Genomic DNA, 23,108 nt, shown 5'->3' with positions numbered 1-23,108 from the left:
GTGATTCGATTTTGCGTGTAGCGGTTTCCAAATGGGTGATTTGAGAGGTGATGATATTCGAAGCTGTAGTAAGCTTCCCCTTTTCAGTATATTCTCTAAAGATCTCTAGGAGATCTAAGAGCTTGGATTGTTCTTCGCGTGATTGGGAGAGAGAGGAAGCTAGCACTATAAGGTCTCTAGCTTTCAAAATAGCTTCCTTGGGTGTGTTTGGGTTGTTTTGGATTCTAGGTTGTTTGTTCTGATTGCTAAGGGGTATTGTAGGGCCCCGTTTCTTATTCTGATTGAATATATAGGTAGTATTGGTTGTATCTTGAGTAATAAAGGGGTCACTAAGTAGATTGAATTCTTCAAATCTTCTTCCAGAACTGGCTGGCTGGTTGGTTGATAGGATAGGGCTAGAGATTTCGAATTGAGGGTTTTCAGAAGGCGGGGGAGGGCTTGAAGATATTGGGGTACCTAGGACAACAGTAGGATAAGTGTTTGGTATAATGGAGGCTTCAGAAGGAGCCTCCATCATGGCCGTATCCCTAAATGTTGATGGATTGTTAAGAGAGCTCATATTGAGGATCTAGTTCTTATTCTGGTAGTTCGGAGTGAGAAAATTTTACGCGAATTTTCGTGTATGTTTCGTGTTCGGAGCGCCGACGACAGTAGCACAACAACTACTGGTCAGAATCACTGGGGGGCAATTGCAATCAATTTGGTTTAATAACTATGATCTAAATCGATCGCGAACGGGTCGTATTTCGAAGAAAAAGTTTCCTTCGAAATTTGTTGTGTCGAACTCTTTTAGTTGATCTAGCATACTTCCTGGCCTTTTCCTTTTCTAAGAGCAAATCGAGTTTGCACTGTTTGTCCTCAGCAAGCCTCTTCGCTTCACGAGCCTCGTTCTCAAGACATCGAACAAGGGCTAGCAACTTATCTTTGTTTACAAAAGCCTTTGGAACTGAATCCTTAGGAATATGCTTCTTGGTAGAAGAGTTCTTTCTCGTGAGATTGATTGTAATAGCTTTATAATTAGCAGACTTGCAAGCCTCAGACTTTGTTAGGAGTTTTCGAAGGGTTCTGCGGAGTTTTTCCAATCTCTAGCTTGGCTATCAATATTATAATCAATTAGAAATGGAAGTAAGTATATATCTTTTTATTCTGTGTCTTGTAAGTATCAGCACAAAGTTTTCCTATAGAGATTATAGCATCCAAAGTGATCTCATATATATATGTTTTGCAACTCTAGTAATAAGTGCTTTTGGTATGGTTGAGATTCTTATAGCAATCATCTGAGGTTTTCGTTTGCTTAGAGACTAAGGACTTTATACAGCCAAGATATGGACAATTGTTTACTGGCCTTTTGATGAACTTGTTAGATTGTGAGGACCAAGCTTTGATAGATACCTTTGGTGGATTATTTTCAGTTTTTATATATTAAAGATCTGTAAAAGACAAGTTATTATCAGAATCACTATTGGAAATATGGAGATTGTAGAATCTATGCTCATTAGGATTATTATATAAGGAAAAGAAAATGCGAAAATAGTTGTTCGGATTACAAAAAGAATAGTATTTAGTAGGTATGGCGGTGATCAACTTAGATCGATTATTGAGAGGATTAGGGATTCCGAAGTTATCCGGATTTTTATACTTGATCTTGATTAGTTGGTAATCCTCCCTTGATCCTATGGAAATCGCAATAGTCTTTTGAGAATCAGGAATAATTACTCCTTTCAAATTATAAAAGGAATACAATTTAGGATTATTACAACAAACTCTTGGGGCAATACTATATAAGGTATACTTTCGAACAGATTATATCTAATTTCGAATTAGTATATGATCAATTCAGGGGTAATAACAATATCTACTTCTAGTAAGGCTATAGGCAGAGATTCTTGTTGTATAGCAATAGGAATAGGAATAGGGGGAGTAATAACAATAGGGGCAAAAGGAAATATGGGGTTAATAGTACTTTCTAGTAAAGGGTGTTAACAGGCTTAATATATCCAAGCAAGGAAGGTAGTATAGTTGGGATTGGTAAGGTTATTATTTGACGGCAAAGTAGAAGGGAATAGTTAAGGAAAACTAATCGAGGGATTTCCAAAAAGGTTTTCGGGAAGAAGTGGCTGTTAAGTCAATGGTCGATTAGCAGTAGGGCTCATAGGAGTAGGAACAGGATCAACAATAGCAAGACTACTCGGATGAGTAGTCAATAATATTGCCGGAGGATTAATCGCTATTAAAGTAGGGGATCTTGAGGGTGGAAATGAATTATACTTAAATATAGGTTCAGAAAAGAATTTATTATAAGTAGAAGGAGAAAAAGAAATAACAAAGGGATGCTTTCTTGGTCAACCACGGTGTCCTGTCTTTTCAGGGTTTTTGGGTTGATTAGAACTATATTTATCAGGAGACAGGTAATCCATTTGAAAGGAAACAAAATATAATAATATTAATATCTAAAAAAAAAAGAGTTCAAAGAAAAGAATGTGTATTATAGATTATATCTGCTCTGTATGTGGGCAAGATCACTTGATTAGAGATTGCTTGAATCTTCTGAATGTCTTTGACAATCTAATGCTACTATTGTTATGATCATCAATTCAATTACTCTATTTAGATAATAATATTGATATTACAGTATACATTTGCGGATATAAGAATTAGAATCTGTATTCTCTATTTGTAACAACAGATCAGTAGGCATATATAGCGAAGTGAGGCTTTAAGAAAATATTTATTTATAATCCTTTGAAAATTTTCAGGTAATATAATGGAAAATGAGAGATATCACCCCATAATACCTGAATCAAACAATTTACTGACGGCTAGGGGCATATCAAAATTTCCTTTATATCACATTCTCATACCGATCATATAGGGAATGAATATCAAAGCCCTGCCATAATAGGGATAAGATAGTTTCATTATATAATCTAAATCACATTAAGGCTCCAACAAAATGCAACTGTACTAATTTCCTTTATTTATTTATACAGATCATTACGATCTGGGGGGTGTATAATAGAAACAGTGTTGTAGACTATATGGATCAGATCATGTGATAATCAGATATTCATTATATAGAATACTCCAAAGCGGAACAACAATAACCAGATTGGTTGCAGGACCGATCACCGCTTTTGTAATCGGTACCCAAAGATCACCCAGTATATAATCCGATCTCTTCTCTACGAAAAGAGATCAGTTCTAACTGTAGATAAGGAGATATACACATTCTTATACTTATACCATTATTGTCCAATCATTCCCCTCCATCGTGATATGCTATTGTCCTGTACGATAATACTCTATATATCTGATTAGATAACTCTATTATTTAATCAGAATATATAACCAGATATAATCCTTATAATCACACCTCAAGTCAATCTAATTTATTATTACTCTATATACCTATCTCCTAATCAAAGCGATTATTAGATATAGCTATTGCCTCCGTAATAAAAACTTATTATAAAAACTTATTTTATATCTTTTTTTAATTAAAATTTATTTCTATAATCTTTTTATAATATCTTTTTATTACCAAAAATTCATTCAATAAAATAATAAAACTCTTCTTTATATTTCATTCGTTGAATATTATATAATAATCTTTAATCTATTATTTAATTCTCATATATCAATAATCATTACAGAGTAATAGATATCGCTTAAATAATCAAGAAAATATAAGTTTCCTACTCTATTAGTAAGACTACTTAGAAGACTTGCGCCTGAGAGGTACTTCGTACTTAAAAAATCATTAATTTGCCTACAACGATAGCATATAAGATATAGATAGAATTTATGAATTAATCATCGCTTTCACTCAATACTAATCTCTGCACTGAGCCACTCCTCCGATTTTTGTTTCGGTATCTTATACTTCCTTCTCCTCCTACGCTCTTTATGACTTTCCCCAGAAATCCCAATCTTCATTCATGCAGTCTCGTCTGCTCCTTTTCGGATTTTCTCTTCTTTTTCCTTTGCTTTAGTCCTTTCAACTTGCTTCTTTTCAAGAGTCCTTCCTCGGTCTCAATGAATTCCGTCGATGGCTTTGTTGACATGTTCGTATATACTAGTTTGTAGATATGCGAAGCTTTTTCCCAATATAATTAAAGAGATGGCGAATCGGATGCTCCAGGCGATGATGAGTGCAAGCGTTATAAGGGCAGAGGATGTCGGGACTGTTGGGGTGGTATTCTGTTAATTCTATCTTTTGGAACGAGTGGGGGAAATTTCTCATACTTGCGATTAAGCCTACAGTGCGAAGAGGAAGGTAATCACCGCCACCCCACTCTCTGATGTGATGTCAGCCTATAATATCGCAAAAGCAGGAGTTGAGAGAGAAGAGAAACCCACCGGACCGTTCATCCCAAAAAGCCTGTGAAGAAACTCAATGGCAGCTAATGGCAAGAGGTTAGTTCAGAGATTATGGATGTTACTGTTGATAGCATACGAAGATTAACTGTGAAGACCTATTTTCAATACAAATTAACTCAGCTCATCACGAATATATAGATAAACTCACCGTAAATATCATAACAGATCTGCTCTGCGCACTGGCGAGATCAGCCTGGTATCTTGCCAGACGTACCTCATCCACCTGTATCAATAATTAGTACCTTTGATCAGATAGCTGCGGTATCCTACCTACCTGCGCTTGTCTCTGTATCATGCCGAGCAGCTTGTCAAACTGTATCATCTCAGTGGTTGTTCTTCAAGAAAAGGGGAGCAGCCGTACATCGTCTCTAGTATTCTTTGCGTTTTCCGTCATTTTTTCTACATGCTGAGTATATTCCTCAAGATACTCCTCAGCATTCCTCAAGAATATCAGCCCATTCTTAGTCAACTCTCGCTTCTCGTAAACATCTAACATGATTCTAATCTCTGTCATTTGATTGTTGAACAGGGTCTTTAAAGTATTCAGCTCATCTTCGATATCTCGGAGCTCCAGGAGAGCGGATGTGTTTTCACGATTTTGCTCCTCACGCGATCTTCCCTTCAACGTGCCTGCTAGCACGAATAGAGCTGGTCCTAAGGTCGTCATTATCATCTGATTTGGCCCGGAAACCTCGTGCACGGAAATCTTTGAAGGATGTTGTCATTTTTTCTGTCTAATTGCCTAATTAGATATAGAAGAATAAGGGCTAGTTTGGATGTAAAATCCGTGCTGAATCCGCTGAAATAATCTGCACTTTGTGCCATCGCGGATTCCGCGGTGGCATCAATCCGCTTCAAAAAGAGCGGATTATTAATCTGTGGTTTTATAGTTTGGATGTCAAATCCGCCAAATAATCCGTGGTTTTTCTAGAATATTCAATTTAAACTTCAATTCGATATTAAAACCCCATATTTAAAATTGAGAACCATGTAAAAAGCTTTAATAGAGTAATGATCTTGAAAAAGTGCTTCGAATTGGAAAAGAAACACATTTTGATTTTATCTTTCTTCTTTCTTTTTCTTTCAAAGAAAGAACCTTTTTTTGAAGTATTTTTGAAGCTATTTTCTATATATAAAATTATTTCAATGGCCAATGATGGCAATCATTACCCAAAACACCTCGAAAGCATCTAGGAAGTCGAAAATTATTGACGACGATGGCAATCGAAGGTTTATATCTGTACGAAAAAGAGGTAGAAGATCTCGAACTCGAAGTCCCTCTCCCCCAATTCGTCATTCCAAACGAAAGCCCAAACCTACAGCAAAAGCAACCGAATCTCAAAGCCAACTTCGAGATATGATACCTCCTCCTCTTCTCCCATTAGAGATTCACTATCCAGCTCCTTCTACAATGACGACACCACCTTCAATCAGAAGGAAGAATACCCTCTACAAAAAAGAAAAGCTACACACAGGTATTTGATTCAATAAAGCTTATTTTTAATTATATTAATTATAATATATAGCAGGATTCCGAAACCGATGAGAGGCTCTCAACAAACATCGATACAGACAGCGATGAGAACGATGACGACGAGAGGGATGTCGATAATAGCTACAACACCAATCAAGACCCAAAACATAACACCTGTAGTGGTTCAAAAAGTGAAAAGAACCCCTTTACCCGACACCATTGAAAGGGAGGATAAATCAGTGGATCCGGAAACTGAGACCGAAGATATTTCGAAGAAATCTACGAATCAGTTCAAATGGAACCCTACGAAAAGCTTCTTTTAAACTTAATGCAAAGTCATCTACAGAAGACTAGTCAACGACCAGGTCAATTCACTGGATGGAGAAACACTTCATTATAGTCAATTTGCACAAGCTATTGCTTTAGAGCACAAGACACGCACTAATAGTAATGAGAATCTAACTGGTGATCAATTAAAAGAAAAATCAATTCGGTATGAACATCCTCTTTTTTTATTGTTTATTTGATCTAATTGATTTGATTTAGATCAAGGGGACGTTATGTAGAGTGTCGGTATCTTCTTAACCTATCTGGTTGGGGCACTAGATTCAATGAAAAGAACGACACTATGCAGCCTTATGCACCTGATCATCTATGGAAAACGCTTCTACAAGCAAGCGAAGCTAATAATCGAAAATATCGTTGGCATCGAAGTCACTATACAGAGAGCTGGTCGATTCTTCAATTTCTATTCGAAACTCGCACAGCTAGTGGTAAAATTTGCATATCACCCTACAGCTTTAATGCACAACAATCGTTCTTTCTTCGGATGAGGAGGATAATCTTGCTGATTCAATACGCTCTATACCTTTCTCAGATAAGAGCGCTAAAAAGGTGGAATAAACATAGCTCTGGGACACACAAGGTAAGGAATTCATATTTTTGAGATGTATTTTATTATTAACTGATTTATAGTTAGAAACAGAGCGATATAAACAATTTATTGCGAGCTACACACCATCGAAAAGGCCTCGAAAAACTGTCTCTTCTGAAGTTGCAGATAGTTTACTTCATATTAATGATCTTTAAGAGATTTTAATAAATCGAGAAACCCCTCTAGCGCCTTACATACTCAAGTCGACAACCCACTGCCCCTTTGGCACCAAGCATACTATATGATCGCACAAAACTACCCTAGCAAATATGAGTCCTAGGGGCTGATATTGCTTTCAAGCTTGTTGATTTCCTACAATATCCGGTGCCTGGTGTTCGCCAATCTTATGGTGAGCTGCTGATGTTTATGCGTATAGGCCCATTTCAAGCAGAGTTTGTGGATAAGATCTGTAGAGAGCTTAAAGAGCAGCACGAAAAGGAAAATAATGAAATGCCTCTATTATCCGCTCCTTTACAACAAGCTTTAAATGAAGGGTGGCTTCCAAGTTCTAATAGCTTTTGATTTGGCAGTTCTATTCACTCTGTTCTCTTTATTGTATGTTTTTATCAATGTAACCTTTGTATTTATTCAATTAGATATTAATATTATATCTTTCAATACCTTTGTCTTATTTGATATTAACAATATATGAGTACGAATGACACCTATTCACCAGCCCTAGGTATGTGAAATAAAGAATATAAGTATGTAATAGCTGGCTAGTGAGAAATGGCGAGTGAGAAACGGCTGGTGAGAAACGGCTAGTGAGAAACGGCTAGTGAGAAACGGCTAGTGAGAAAACTGTAAAGTTTAGCCTCTCAAGGTGTAATATCCACCAATAACAGGGGTTGCCAGCTCCATCATTCTTCGAAGAAAAATGCTATCTGTGTCTTTAATAGTTTGCCTCTTTGCATGAAATGCACAATGTTGTAGCACTATAAATTAAATCAATAATCTACTCAATTGATAAATAGAAAGGATAGAAAACGCACTCTCAAAATGAGTAATCATAAAGGATTCAGCTGCCTCTTGAATTGCTACAAGAGCAGCAGCATTCCACCTCCAACACTCTCCACCAAGTGCAAATTGATCCGAAACCTCTTTAACTAAACGTTGAAAAGGGGCTTTTTTCAAGAGCAATTCGGTCGATTTTTGATACTTTTTAATCTCTCGTAATGCAACCGCTATACTCAATTAGTAAGAAAGAAGCTTAGAAATCAAGAAAAGGTTTACTTACTCCCCGCTTTCCATCGGTGAGCTCTTTTAGCAACTTCTGCTTTTCCTTTTTTAGGCTGCTTTCTTGCACTTTGAACCTTTGCTTTCGAAGCTTTCTTTACACTCTTATTTTTAAAAAAAGGTGACCTTCCACCTACACCTAGCTCTTGTTTATTCGTTGATCTCTTTCCGATATTAGTACGTGACATAGCTTCCCTATGTAGTGCGTTTGTAGTTTATATTACAGCTACAGGATTTCCTGGAATGTAGCGCTTTCAAGGCCTAGATTTGAATCATTTCAGTCTATTGTAGAAAAGGTTTCAAATATTCAAGGGGTGCATACCTAAAAAGCTTCAAGAATGGGGGCGAAAGGAATAAGCGTTGAAAAATTAAATGTTTAGAAACGCGTGTTTGTGAATTAATGTATCACGTGTCGCGTAATTCAACCAATCATACTACTTATTTCTCATGGAATATAGTTATTCCGAATACGAAAATATTACAAACAGCACAAACAACGCGCTTTTAGGAACAACAATAACAACAACAATAATAAGCGTTATATTTATAATATTGAATCTCTTCTAAGCTTCAAAGAATCAAAAAGATGCCAGTAGTAACTAAATCTAATAAGAAGAAGCTACAGGGAAAGCAAGAAGAATATTCGCAAAAGCGAAAAGCTAGAAATGCACGCAATCGAAAGGCAAGAATGACACCTAAAGAGCTAGAAGTCGAAAAAGAGAAAGATAGGAAAAAGCATCAGATTTCCTACGCTTTGAAAGTGCTTCGCAAAACTTCTGATTTTTTAAAGGCATCGAAGAATAGACAAGATGAAATGGTTGCACAAACTCGATTGAATATCGAAATGCGACAATCCCAGTACGTGGATCCAAATGAAAATCTGATTTTAATTAACTTTATTTAGAAAAGCGTTGAAGGCAAAAAACCTTGTTCAAAATAACGATAACCCTGTATCAGAGTCTGAATCAGATGATTCCGAAACAGATTTTGAGGGTTGGGAAGTCGATATTGACGAGAAAGAGGAAGAGGAAGAGGAGGAATCTGATGATAAAGAAGAGAACAATGAAGTTAGAGAGCTTGAAAAGATTGACTTGAAAGATTTGAATATCAATCAAGAATTAAAACAAGTATGAAGGTGTAATGTTTATTGGTTCTATAAATGCTAATATATAAGTTTAGGCAGTTGGACTTTCTGGGATTTTGATTTGGATTAGAGCTTGGAAAGCTAGCGTAGAGCAGTTTATGACTAATTTAAAGAGTCTAAACGAAAAAATTGATGAAGAATCTTCGGATTTTTCATGGGTGAAAGATTCGTCTGGGTAGGTTTATTTTGATTTTTTCTCACTAGCCATTTCTCCCTAGCCATTTCTCACTTACTATCCCTCACTTATTATTATATCAAATTATTAATATATTAATAGAGTATATTTGTATCCTAATAAACTCCCTCATAAAATATTCAGTCGTCGACAACGTGCTGTTTGGAGAAATCTTGCTTCTTGGAGCTCTGATATTTTGAAGCTAGAGGGAGAGAGTGATATCAAGCTTCCTGGACCTGAAGAATGGTGGACCTCTAATAAGAGCTATGATCCAAAAAGACATGGATTTTGGATTCCTAAAGATGGGGTGAGATATAAGCGAGCTTGGAATCTACTCCATTATACAGAATGGAAAGAAGATCTCTCTCAACTCCTTAAAGAATTCGAAGAAACGCCAGAAGCTATGGCAGAAGATAATGGTAAATGGAGAAACCCTGATGATTACTTTCTATTCTAATTACATGTACTTATCAAATTCTATTTCAATACGGTGTTGCTTTTCTTTCTCTCGCGCTTTTCGAACTCTTTTCACCTTGCAATAATCTCTCCACATAGCCTCTGCAATTCCTTGTCGAAAGTAGTCCATAGATTGTGACGAAATAGAGTCTAATTCGTTACTGCTTGAATTCATTATTGTATCATCCATAGTGCTTGGAACACGATCGATGATACAATCAAATTGAACTTCGAATGGATCTTCTTCGAAGCTATTTTGTCGAATAAAGTTATGTAGAGCGCACAAAGCATAAACTATACGTATTTGAGTTGTATATGGGTATTTTTGTTGTTGTGTTAGAAATGGAAAGCGCATTTTGAGTACTCCAAAAATTCTCTCAACCTCATTTCGTAAAGAAGAGTGTCGAAGGTTGAAAAGCTCTTCTGGTGTTTTGGGTGTCTTATTGGATCCCAATTGCTCTTGTAGATGATATCTTACCCCTTTGAATGGAGTAAGAACCTGCCCAGTATTTACATATCCTGCATCACCTAGATAATAATAACCTTCTGGAATTCGTAAACCTTTTGAAATCAAAGCATCTGAAAGCACCTTTTGATCATTCGCAGAACCTTCCCAACCGGCTAATATATAGCAGAATTGTAAATTGAAAGTAACTACTGCAAGAACATTCTGTGCAGTATACCCTTTTCGATTGAAATAAGCAGATCGATCTTCGAAAGGTACCGTTGCTGGAATAAAGGTGCCATCGAGAGCTCCTAGGCAATTCGCAAAATATGTACGATATTTTTCATCTTCTGCTACTCGAGGAAGAGCGAATTGTATAGTTGGATCCGGTAGCTTTACTACTAATGGGTATAATATCATTATAGCATCTAAAACTTGATAAAACCATCTTAAAGCGCATTAGAATAAACCAATAAGTAGATTTATATAAGGTGTTTTTCGTACCTATGGATTGTTTCTTCAGAATGAGAAAAGGCTTCAGCTGTACTACGTATAGTTCCACGCTGGCCTACGATATAGAGAAATACGTATAGTTTTTGATCAATTGAAGCATATTGAGAGTGTTGTAGCTTTGTTTTTTCGTGACAAAACTCGATCAAAAGTCGAAAAGTGCGTAGAGGCATACGCAGTTGTTCTTGACAACGTTGAGGGTGTTTAGAATCAAGAAGAGATTGTGTTTTAAATTCACCAGGAGTACCAGTTCTTTTTTTCGAAATTGGAGTACAATAAAAAGAGCCAATAACAGCAGCTAAATTATAAATCAAGATAGGAATAAACTGTTCAGAATCATCAACCTCATCGTCGTTCATTGTGAATAAGAAAAAGGCAGTTTACAATCTAAATCATTAATAGAATCTAAAGCTATAATAGAAAGAATATTGAAGAATCTACTTTTAAACTAAGCTATATATATTCTAGTATGTGGGGAATAGAAATGTAAAGTAATCTAAATCGAAATCAGAGACGATTTGAAGAAAAATAAAGATACCCTATAAACTTAGGTATTTGAAGCACTAATATCATTATAATACTATATGGATATAGGGTGAAAGGCCTATAAGAGCCTATAAAAACGCGGATTATTTGTCAGATTGAAAACGAGGACTGCTTTTTCTAGTCCTCGTTTTCAATCCGCGCCCTTGTTTTCCCATACAAATTTGGTGAAAAACGCGGATTATTTAGTGTCATTTTAGAGTGATCCACCTCCTCCCCACCTCGAAATACACTAAATTCATTGAAATGCGGATTATTTGACGGAATCCGCGATTTGACGTCCAAACATGAATTCAAAATCCGCTTTCAAAAAGAGCGGAATATTCAGCGGATCCAGCGCGGATTTGTACATCCAAACTAGCCCTAAAGCCATCCGAGAGGAGACTTGCCAGAATACTGATTGCCTCTTCAAATATTCGGAAGACTTCCAAGTTAGGATGCGAAGTTCGTTCGAACAAGATAGTAACTGCATGAAGAGCGACCACTAAAGCATTCAGGTGTTAGTAATCACCTAGTCATGAACAATAATCTCCAGGGCAAGTAGAGAGGGAGATGAAGCTGCTTGGAACGAAAAGAACTTGTAAGACATCAAATGTTCAGACAAAATTAGATTTCAGGGAATATTAAAACAGAAGAAAAATTGCTCACGAGCTGCAAGGTCATACGCATTTTCACAGCGAGAAGTAAGATCAGCGTTGACTTCATTAAAAATGCTGTCTCGAAGGTCAGCTTGTTGAAATAGCCTTCCATCCGTTTTCTGTCCAGCTCTCTAGGTTGAAATTAGCTAAATGCTTGATACACCAACGGAATTGGTGTGAAAGTATCTTACACTAGAGAAGAAAGTAACAACAGAACCTAAGCGCCACATTTAGTCTTTGAAGTTTTGCCCTCAAATGTACATACCATCAATGACCCATAACCAGAGCTGATCAACCATAAGAACATTTCCATCTAGAACGTCGCCATCAGACATCGCATCTCTATCGCTTGGGTTGTCGGAATCGTCACTTTTTTCATCAACTGCATCTTCCTTATCATTTCCCTGAGCTGGTCTCATCATCCGAGCTACATTGCTCTGTCCGTCAGCAGTGTTATTTGTTGTACCGTTTGACTTGGTATGCCGTTCTTTGGTCATCTTATACAGCATCTGATCATCATCTCTCGCCCTTGTATCGAGAAGACTCGGATATCCAAATTGATCTAGTGTACGCCGAGCATTTACTGGAGGGTCGTGTCCCAGATACTGCCAGAGGACTTGAATCTCTTGTGAGTCAAGCTTTGACACTTGTTGAGGAACAGGTCTCGATCGACCTTGCTCGATTCGTTTTTTAACGAAATCTCTCCTTTTCACAAGGACCTTATAGGTATCAAAGTGAAGATAAGGCAAATATAAGCACATTTGAACATGATTCATGTCAAAAGATCCAATGCCAATTTTAGGGGATGCTAACGGTGATACTGATTCAAACGTGCGTAAGTAGACGTGTGTAGCATGGGAGAATAGACTTACCACTTTCTAAACCAAAAAAAGAACAATAAGGCTTTAAGAAACAAGCATGATGATGTTCTTGGTGCCTTCCACGTACTTGTTTTGAATGCCAGTGCTCGTGATCTAACATTTTACTGTGGACATCTGGCCCCTTTTCGTTCGATATTCTTTCAAGAACATCCTTTTGAGTTAGTAGAAAGGGATAAACAGGAAAATTCAGAGCTTACTGGGACCCAGGTAGGATTGTTGAACGGTACATGTATCCATGTAAGCTTGAGGTTCGAGAAATTAGGGTCCAGTAAAGGAGGTACGCTGGGAGTGAGAACAATTTCAATTTCTTCACGTCCTGCAGATGACGAGGATTTTTCTTGATGAAGACTGGCACGATGTGGACTCAAGAAAGAACTCTGCGCCGTCAGAGATTCGCTGTACCTCCGGGGAGGCTCGGGCCTGGTCGCTGTTTCGTCGTTCTCAGTTCGCGACTTTCGAATGGATGGCTGTAATCCCTATATAATGCTCAATTTATGGTCAAGACATAATTTGTGCTGTTCGAACGATATACGAGATGTGGCATTGGCAACATCAGGATCGCTTGATCTTGATTGCACGGCTGGGAGTGATTCGCGCAGTTTTATAGGCGCCCATAGTTCTGTAACTATACCTACATTGTCATCCACATCGGAGGTCATTATCTGTATCAATGATCAGTTTCATTTCCCCGATTAGTGTAAAAGTAACATTTACCAAAGTAGGCGGAGACGGAACCGGTCCGATTTTTTTACTCTCGCTGACATCTAGCGATCCTTTGGCTTTGATCTTTGTCGCTCCTCGAGTCTGGGGAGAAGGGCTTGAACCTCTCTTAAAAGGGTTCAATTTCGATGTTGATTTAGGAATAAATGCGTGACCCTTGATCTTGGCATCAGAAGTGATCTTATCCATAGGCAAATATGGAGCACGGGTATTGTGACGTAAATATTGTCCGTCCATTGGGGCAGCTGATACTTCTTCCCTTCGTTCCTTCAAAAGCTTGGCCGGACCATTTCGTGTAAAATCGTGCAGAGATCTGTTTGTTGACCAGACTCTGATTGGGGGCTCGTTAGTTGGGATGGTAGCAGAGCCTTCATAAAAACCATTGATCTCTACCTCCACTCTTTGTTCAAGATTTAATTCACAGTGGGTGATTTTACTCAATTTACAAGCCTGCTCGACCAGAGCGGCTAGCGCCACCAAATAAGCTTCTTTAGTATGCCCATTTGCGGAGCCGAATGCAGCACACTTTGTATGAGTGCTCACCAATGGATATACACTCTCGTTACGTAGATTAAGTATTGCGGATTTAATAGATGTGATAGGTGCATGAAAAGGTTTACCTTGATCTGGACCGGTAATGTTTGAATCTATTGTCTCGAAAAAGGTCCACACTTTAAGTTCCGTGGCTAGAGCTTTAAAGTCTTTCCCGATTTGCTTCAGAGAATGGTGATCTAGTTCCAGCTGACTTGATATGGATATTGGGAGTTCCCGTGATAGACCCATGATCGTTCGGATACTGCCAGAAAATCCTGGCTGCGACAAATAACTCGAGCCTCTGTGTGGTGTTGCTATGATTGCGTTAGCTATATGAGTGGGCAAGCCCTTTATCGCCTTCCTTTTTGGACATACCAAAAAAAGTGACACCATAACAATCATGAAGAATTGGATCTCCGCGCCTTCGAGCATCGGTCAGAGCTATTTTGAGTACTAGCCCCCCGGTACTGTGACAGACGAAAAAAAGGGGACGATTTTCCTCCTATGTATATGTCAGGCAAGGGTTTCTAGTAAATTCACAGGTGCAACAATTCGAATTGAGGTATCGAACAATACCATGCTCTTCCTACCTCAATTGACCTTAGCTTTCTGACACTTTCCAGAAGCCTACTAGCTAATTGCTTCAATGTATCACCGTCTTTCGGGTACCCATGGTCATACAAAAGAACTCGAGCCATGCTCAGATCCTTACGACTACGAATATCGCGGACAATCCACGCAGGTCTCCTTTTATGAAAATGTTTCATCGAGTAAGCTGGTGATACAGGTGTCATTCTCATAAATGCCGACTTCACCTCGCTATCATTATCAAGTGGAAAGAGCCCATCCTGTGTGAATTTAGCTTCAGGCATCCATGTCATCTGTGGATCTCCTCCAATAGCAGGAACTCCGATTATGCTGTCATTCTGTCAGTCATAAACATTTATTGGGAGCAGAGAATTTCTCACTCGACTTTTGTAGTTCTTGGCTTCTGTCCTAGAGAGGGACTTCCTGTGAAAGATAATTCATCTAACTCTGATTTCGGGCGGCCATTGAGTCTAGCAGGCTCACTTTGTGATGTTTCGGCGCTGTTATGTGGCACGGAATTCTGCGATTGAACCTCATTATCGCCAGTCGAGGTTCTAGTGGAGGGAGAAGTCTTGAGCGGTCTTAACTGAACCATTGAGATTTCCGAATCCGTATGCCAATCAGTTCCACGACGAATCTCCATTTTTGACGCACCTAGAGATGCAAGGAAACCATGTATAAAGAAATATAGCGATATGCTCTAATTGATTGATTGTTTTGATCAGGTATGAACAGTAATTATAGAGCAATGGTAAGGAAAAGAAGTCTTCCGATTATTTTCTCATCTCATGAGCAGCCTCAATGTAAGCCCACCTTACCTAGGTATGTAACCATCTTCCAGGTTACGTATAACCTTGCAGCTCAGAGCCGCACAAACAGATACTCGATGAAGCGCTGATGGTATGTAAGCCTTACATGCTTACACATACAACAAGCCAATAAAATCAACCAACCCATCTCGATGAACACACCCTCATGTATGTCCAAGCAAACACAGAAGGTACTTCGAACGCTTATCATGAGGTTTTGGGGGCCATACGTGATTGTGGGTGCATGTATTCATCTCATGCATCAAAGATGACCAAGCTAAGATCCCGCAATAAGCGTTCCCGATGACATTACTGATCTTCATGAGTCCAGTCGATGCAGAAGAATGTAAAATTATCATCTGGTTGTTAAGTTTCAAATCGTGTTTGTGTCAAGTCGAAAAAGGTCTATTTCATCTGAAGTCATTGGCACAGATGGGGCCGTGCTCTCACCGGCCCAAATTCATATGTCATCGATGAACAAAATGATGACATGTGAATTTGAATTGCATGTTAAAATACACTATAGAAGTGTGCATGTCAGACATTTATTAGCTAAGCTTGGATCAAGGACAACTTTGCTTGTCAAATCTGAACCGGGAAAACATAAATCACTTCAATTCTATATCAGACGACAATCATTGTAAAATCAAATCTTTATCATTAGGTTCTATGTATCTCGTCCCACCAAGGGCATGCAAGCCAGTGTGATCGTTATGAGTAAATATTATATGAATAAACAACTTTTCCAACATCAAGTTGTACAAGTTTCTGGGGGAATCTCCCGTCCAAATACCAACCCAAAACGCCGTAAGAGACCCAAGAAATTAACAGATATCTAACTACTTCTCTCTCGTAATTTCATCACTCGTAGATTCGGAAACTGGTTCTACACGAGTTGGGGCGCGAGTTCTTATCGGGCTGTTATCAGAACGGAAATATTGGTGAATTTCCTGGCTCCAATCATCGTCGTAAGTTGCAATATCCTCCTCATTCTTTCCCTTCTCGGTTTGTTTGAGTTCCCATTCTTGGCGCATCTCAAGAATCTTGTCTCCAGCATCCAATTTAGGATCATAGTTCTTTCCAGCCTTCATCCATCTTTCCCATAAGGACAAATGTGCTGGATGAATGGCAATACCGTGATATTCAGATTCCCTACCGGATCTGATGTACTTCCATCTTCGTTCCTGTTCCTTGAGATCGAGACCGGTGGTATCTGGAAGGAAGACAGCGGTGAGGAGCATACCAGCAAGACCGAACCATGGGACGATGTAAAACTTTTGCTGGGTTGTAATGAAATTGTAAAGAACGGATGCGAATAAAGCACCCAATTTACCAACAGCTGCTGAAAATCCATGTGCGGAGGCACGGATAGGTGTTGGGAAAACCTCTGCAGCGACGAGGAAAGTAACACTGTTTGGACCGAATTGGTTGAAGAAGGACGACAAGAAGTACATGGCCTGGAAAGATTTGATACCCGCGATACTAGTATAATGGGCGTAATGGAAAGCTGGGATGACGAAAAGAATGAAATCTAAAGCAAATCCAACTTGTTGCATCCACTTTCGTCCATAGAGCTTGTTGTCGATGAGGAACGAGGCGCAGTAATAACCGGCAAGAGATACTCCGACGTTGCACAAGTTCCATAACCACCCTTCCATAATTGAAGTTGAGCCTGGAGAGATGACCTTGATGAATTGAGACTGGAAGAGTTTGTTGCCGTAAAAGAAGACATCGTTGCAAAACCAGGCTCCGGCTGTAGCAATTAAGCGACCCGAGAAATGCTTTACTGTTAAGCTCAGAGACTCCTTGTCGTATCCAGTGAAGTTTGTGGTCTTCTTAGCAATATCGAGTCCCTTGGAGATGAGAGGCATCTTATACATGCGGTAGTAGACAAGCCAGAGAGTACCGACAGCGGGGATAGCGAACGAGACTCTGAAAAGCCATTGTGCTGAGACTTGGGAATAAGGTGGGTTTCCACTTCCATGATGGAAAATGAGAAGCAAGAGGATGAGAATGGCTTGATTGAAGAATTGACCCCAACCTTGCATAAGGAAGGCCATGGTTACCTTGCGGCCACGATGAAGTCTGTCTATTTTGGTTGTTTGGCGGTTTGATGCAGTGGCACTTTCCATAGCAGCAGTGGCTGTCATTGGGTATTCACCACCGACACCAATACCGTAGAAGAACAATGACCAGGCATAGCAAATAACCCAACCATTGAGAGTAGTACCCCAAGAAGCGATGAGCATGACGAGACCAAGAAACATGATGACAGCATCTTGGATTAAACCCCAACGACGGCCAATCTTGTCACCCAAGTATCCGACCAAGATTTGACCAACAATAATACCACTAATTTCCAAGTAAGTGACAGCATAAGTCCATTGCTCGCTACAAACCTCGAAAGTTTTCCAGCAATGCGGCCAGACTGCTGAGAAGAGGGGTCCCAAGTTTCCGATAGAGAAGAGAACGTATCTGGAAACATAATTAGTATTGGAAATATGGATCACGTAAATTGACATACCCTTCAAGACCCAAACCAGCACCAGGGAGAACGGCATTGCTGAAATACCAACTGACAGGACTGAGGGGGTCCTTTTTCATCATTGCCAAAATTGACTTGATCTCTTTCTTTGCATCAGCCCCCTCAGTTCGAGTGATGAAGGAGATTTTGTCTGTCAATTTGAGATCTGCCCAATAAACATGCTCTGCCGTGAAAATATCATCGGGGTAAAGAAACTCGTTGAAAACAGCTTCATCAGCTCCCAGATCGTATATCGACACATGGTCATCACCGGTTTCCGGACCATGAGGAAGACCAATCATTCCCATATTGGTAGGATTATGATGTTCGTGGGTGTGAACAGGATTCGCCATTGTGCGAATTGGCGACCGATACCTCAAAGGGTGAGAGTTTTGAGGAATTTGACGACGAAGCCCTTATTGCTTGGGCAATGAAGGGGGAAATGAAGAAATTTGTCGATGAAGAGAAAGGAAGCAAAGAGCAATTGGGGGGAGATGAAATAAATAAGGGAATTAGATCATAGCCTACCTTTTTTTTTCACTACGGTGGTCCATGTTCATGTACCAGGTAGGTCAGTATCCTAGATTGGTAGCATGAAAAAAATGGATAAAGTAGGAGTACTCCGAAGTGGGTCTTCAAACTTTCAGGCGGGGCTAAAGTGGACCTTTTCGAATTCCGGGTGGGATTTTGAAAGAAAGCGAGGAAAATCAATGTAACTTGGATTGGTTTAGTCCCTTTGGTGGATTTATTTTTATCGGATCAAGTTGACTTGTCTTTTTGCTTCTGGTCGTTTCGTTGTTGGATTTATTATATGGCTGGGGCGGTAGTGGAACTCGATTGAATTTGCCACATATTCATTACTCACCTCGGCAGGTGTGATCATTCCAGTCAGATCTGTCGAGACTGGAGGGCAAACTGATTATGGATTGAATTGAGAGATCTTTCTTTTCGATTTTCCATTCGCACAATACATCTAGTCACGTGCCAATCTAATCAAGAAAATTCAGATGGGATTGAACAGGGAAGTACATAAAAAAAATGAAGGGGCATGGCGTTTAATTGGGTTGTGATGCGAATATCAATTGAGCTAAAGAAGTCGCTTGCTAAAGATACCTACCTAAGTACAGTCAGTACCTTCCTGTGATCACTTGAGACTTGAGAGTTGAGACGATTATTTTAGAACCGAGAATGAATTAAATGAATGCATCATCTAGTGCGATCTAACCTTACTTATGGGGTAGGTAGTAACAGACTTTCTCGACAAATTGCCTTTGCTCGTATAGTAAATTCCAACAATTTTCGCCGTTTAAACCCGCTTTAAGGTTATCGAGTGTTAAAACTAATGTAATAACTGTTTTTTTTTGGTTCGAGATGCAGCAGCTAGTCGTTGGTCTAGATTGCTACTGTGACTTTCGCTTTTAACTCATAAGTTGCTTACCTAGATAGGCACAGTAGGAGAGTAAGTACTTCCCAAAATCAGTTGGTTCGTCATAAATAATCTTCCTCGATCCGGAATACCAATACCAAGAAAATTTCCCGAAATTTGTCAAGTTCTGTCATGCCAATACTTTTAGCAAGTGTACATGGATTCAAGCTTGATGGATTCAAGTGTTCTGATGCTGTATCAGTAGCTTGTCGTTGATCCTATACGTCTAAACTAGATAATAGGTATCATTGTGATATTGATTGATAAATCCGTCGACGTTACGGGCCACTTCCCCCACTTGGTTCTTGAACGAAATATCCAAATCGGACAACACGGAGCTAGCCACGGTAGCCTTTTAAGGTTGTCTGCTTTGAGACATGATTGAACAGTGAGAACATGCACTTCCTGAGTCTTCCTCGGTTCTATTATCCAACACCCTGGCTTAAAACCAATGTTCATGGGGGGTCTTATAGTAAATCGTTGTCATTCTTCCTGTCAAGATGAGAAACGGCATGTTTCTCCACTTACCTGCTGTGCACTATTATTCATATTGTGACTATCCCCCACTGAGCAGTCAAAGAACCATGTGCGGGTGCCCCAGATAGTTAATTTATATTGTAGCTATCATTTTGCAGTGGTCTTTTGATATTGTGGATGGTCGTCGTTGTGATAATTTTCCCTCTTAAGTATTTGGGTGAGTTTTCACTAGCACAAGCTTTCCAAGACGGCACATTTTCCATCGAAAGAATCTGTCAGATAAAACTTCTTTACTGTCGTGCATAAGAAGAACTTGGCGGATTTCGTCTCGAATGTAAATTTGGACTCGCGTTCAATCTCTTGGTGGTTCCTCTTCATTGTTGAAAGATGAGGTTGAAGTGAACCAATCATGTAGCGAGAAAGCAACACGTTCTTGTCTCTCAACTTTTCACAGGTTTTTCGGATTTTGGATTAAGCGTTGGCTCTAGCGGCCGGGTGGGGCAACCCATGATCTGGATGAATGCATGTCCTGGGAATATCGGTGAGGATGCTGCAGTCCCTGCATCTGTACGGTGACCGACTTTGCCTTTCCTTTGCGATTTTGATGTTTTCTGACAAACATCATTGATAAGAGCTTGCAAATAGATCGATAATCTATCCATCACCCGAACCGTACTGCTTATACGCCAATCTACTTAGGAATTCCTCCTAGTCGGCAAAATTTCGATGCGATAACTCTTCCGAACCACCATCTCCCACGTGCGCAGGCCTCGAAATGGGAGACGTCCATCTCAAGCATATACTTTGCTCATCTATCAAACTGTCTCACAACATGACGAAGGTGGATGCCTGCCGTCGTATTATACACCCGCATGTCCCGACAAGGCGGCTCCTTCCTTCCAGCCATCATTTGCGCCATAACTTCAGTGGCGTGAGCACATCGCGGGCATGGCACGTTTTGGCATTCTTGGCGATGAATGGCTGACATCAAGCCATGCATAAGGCTGGCTGTCGAGGGTGTGCACGCCTATCGCAAGAAGTTGGCTCAATTCGGGGGTGTGTCCCTTCGATCGGCGTGAGCGAAATGAAGGATGAAATGAGCCCCCAGCGGATTGAGCAGTAATTTCAAATCCTCAGCACTTGATGAGCCCGACGTTCTTATAATGTGCCGTTCAAGCCGAGATAGCACATTGTATATGGTTTTATATAACCGTCTAACGTCATTGGTACTTGCTAGTGACGCGCAACGCAATAGAGTACTGCATGCATTGTATTGCGTTAATTGTAGGTTGTACATATGCATTGTTGCAGTGCGCTATATTAGCTTGACGTATTGGCAGCTTATTCTCCGTAGGCTCATATTTGGGTTTCGTCCACATGCTTGGCAGTTGTGTGAGAGACGTCAATTGTTATTTGACGAATCAAATCGTCGATATAGACGCATAATACTCATGTCAAGTGACGGATTTTCGCACTGAAACCGCATAGTATTATATTCGGATATACCGAGTGATCGGCGACTTCGCCTGATAGGGCTATGCGCTCCTTTTGTCTGCAGCTGAAGCATTCATGAGATCAGCCAAATACGGTCAGATATCTGCAGAGTAGCGTCGTTGTGACGAATGTGGCTGATGAGAGTTGCTTTTAGATCTTCATCTATACTGCACTGGCAGAGCTTGATTCCTTATCGGTGGATGTTGTTCTCGCGCAACGAGGTATGGAATTTTGCAGTCTACGTCCGATAGTGCCCTTTTCTCACGATCCCAACAATGTGGAAGATCCTCCTCCCACAGGAAAGGATGCGCACAATTTGAAGACAGGTCGAATCAAAATTACGGAGAGTGTAGAAAGAAAAACATTGGCAATCATGCGTTACATCGAATCAAGCATTAAATCCATATATTAACGGTGGGAATGGAAGATTCTTCTAAACGATAGCGAGACATGTGTGATAAACCGTTTGAAAACGGCGAAAGCGCGCTGGTAAAACTGAAATTATGAGGAAAAGCAAATTACTCAGGTATTTATTCGTTGAGCTTTAGATAAATGCCCACCTGCAATGCGACAGTATCGCGATCGTATATCTGAATGAGATATGCGACATGGGCTAGGAATCTTTCTTTAAAAGGGATCTGTCATCTCGTGATTGAAGCGGCCCATATGCTGTTGGAAGTTACTTGAAAGTGGTTCGAAGCGGTTCTACCGATTTGTCGCATCCAACGCCGGATGTATATTATTTTTATTGCGAACAATCTACTCGCGCACGTGCTCTTCAACCGCAGGGTGCTCTTTGAAATCAGCGGAATTATAAATACTTCGAGTATCAGCTCTTCGGTTTTAAAACACTCATTGTATTTGCATTCACTAAGGATATTCCGCCTATTTTTTACTCCTTCTCCGTTGCAGCGGTCTGCACAACACAAGGATGGTGCTCTGATGAGTCGAAGTAGAAACTACTAGGTATTCAAGGCTGAAGGTAAAAATCACAATGAAAATTAATATTCATTTGGACCAGGAAATAAAAATGTCTCTTTCATACATCCGTTTGCTACTGTCGGATTCCTATACTATATACATTTGCATTACTCAACTATAATACAGGTCAGAATTCTCATTCGAGTCTATATAGTATCGAATAGCTGCAGGACAAGCACATTAACTGACCAACGCGAGTGGTTTGAGGATCGTGATTTAGTGGTTCAGTTTCGGACTCTCGAGCTACATCCGGACCCATGCAGAGTCTCGTGTGTTAATTAGTTGTATTGTATCATAAATACAATATGGGGACATCTCCGCGCTTGATCAGTGCTGGGTTACAGATTTTGATGTTTTGATATCTCGCCAGCGGGTTTGTTGTTTATTTCAAGGGCTGATTTACTTGGCTGAAGACTTTTGCCGTTGATGTTGATGTTGATGTTTATGAGTAGGGTTCCACTTATATGTTTTGTCGTCGCTTGTTTGGCCTTGAGATTTCCCTTTCTTTGGAAGTGGCGCATGGGAATTTATGGTGGCTGACATGGAAGAGCATCTTGTTGTTTGATTCATTATTCATTATAGGCTTGTTATCATTTGAATGAGCTGGATCCATTCTATTGTACCGCTGAGGGTACAGAGTGTGCTGAGGATAGTGTATGGGCTGGCTGGGGATACAACATGTAATTTGGAATTCGATGCTCTTTTAGATTTTTGACAAAATTGGTGTATCCGGATAACA

General features: G+C 39.7%; 3 protein-coding genes across 3 annotated transcripts; all 3 read right to left on the bottom strand.

Annotated features, from left to right (window-relative positions):
• Positions 1-4,032: 4,032 nt before the first annotated feature.
• On the bottom strand, positions 4,033-5,047 carry EAF02_007427 (uncharacterized protein; the record flags this gene model as incomplete). The annotated part of the gene is made up of 4 exons (XM_038903475.1): positions 4,033-4,200; positions 4,529-4,603; positions 4,655-4,693; positions 4,742-5,047. The coding sequence occupies 4 exons, from the start codon at positions 5,045-5,047 to the stop codon at positions 4,033-4,035; spliced, it is 588 nt and encodes a 195-aa protein (XP_038756954.1).
• Positions 5,048-11,910: 6,863 nt separating this feature from the next.
• EAF02_007426 (uncharacterized protein) lies at positions 11,911-15,301 on the bottom strand (the record flags this gene model as incomplete). The annotated part of the gene is made up of 10 exons (XM_038903474.1): positions 11,911-12,066; positions 12,127-12,152; positions 12,201-12,755; positions 12,808-12,967; positions 13,014-13,292; positions 13,452-13,478; positions 13,531-14,384; positions 14,446-14,572; positions 14,661-14,988; positions 15,039-15,301. 10 exons carry the CDS (start codon positions 15,299-15,301, stop codon positions 11,911-11,913), a joined length of 2,775 nt encoding a protein of 924 aa, XP_038756953.1.
• Positions 15,302-16,306: 1,005 nt separating this feature from the next.
• Positions 16,307-18,344, bottom strand: EAF02_007425 (uncharacterized protein; the record flags this gene model as incomplete). Its single annotated transcript, XM_038903473.1, has 2 exons — positions 16,307-17,942; positions 17,992-18,344. 2 exons carry the CDS (start codon positions 18,342-18,344, stop codon positions 16,307-16,309), a joined length of 1,989 nt encoding a protein of 662 aa, XP_038756952.1.
• Positions 18,345-23,108: the final 4,764 nt, after the last annotated feature.

This window comes from Botrytis sinoallii, assembly GCF_014898435.1.
Source record: "Botrytis sinoallii strain Bc 23 chromosome Unknown BSIN_012, whole genome shotgun sequence".
Taxonomy (NCBI): Eukaryota; Fungi; Ascomycota; class Leotiomycetes; order Helotiales; family Sclerotiniaceae; genus Botrytis; species Botrytis sinoallii.
The sequence above is the reverse complement of the archived record's forward strand: the minus strand, read 5'-3'. Positions and strand labels throughout refer to the sequence as shown.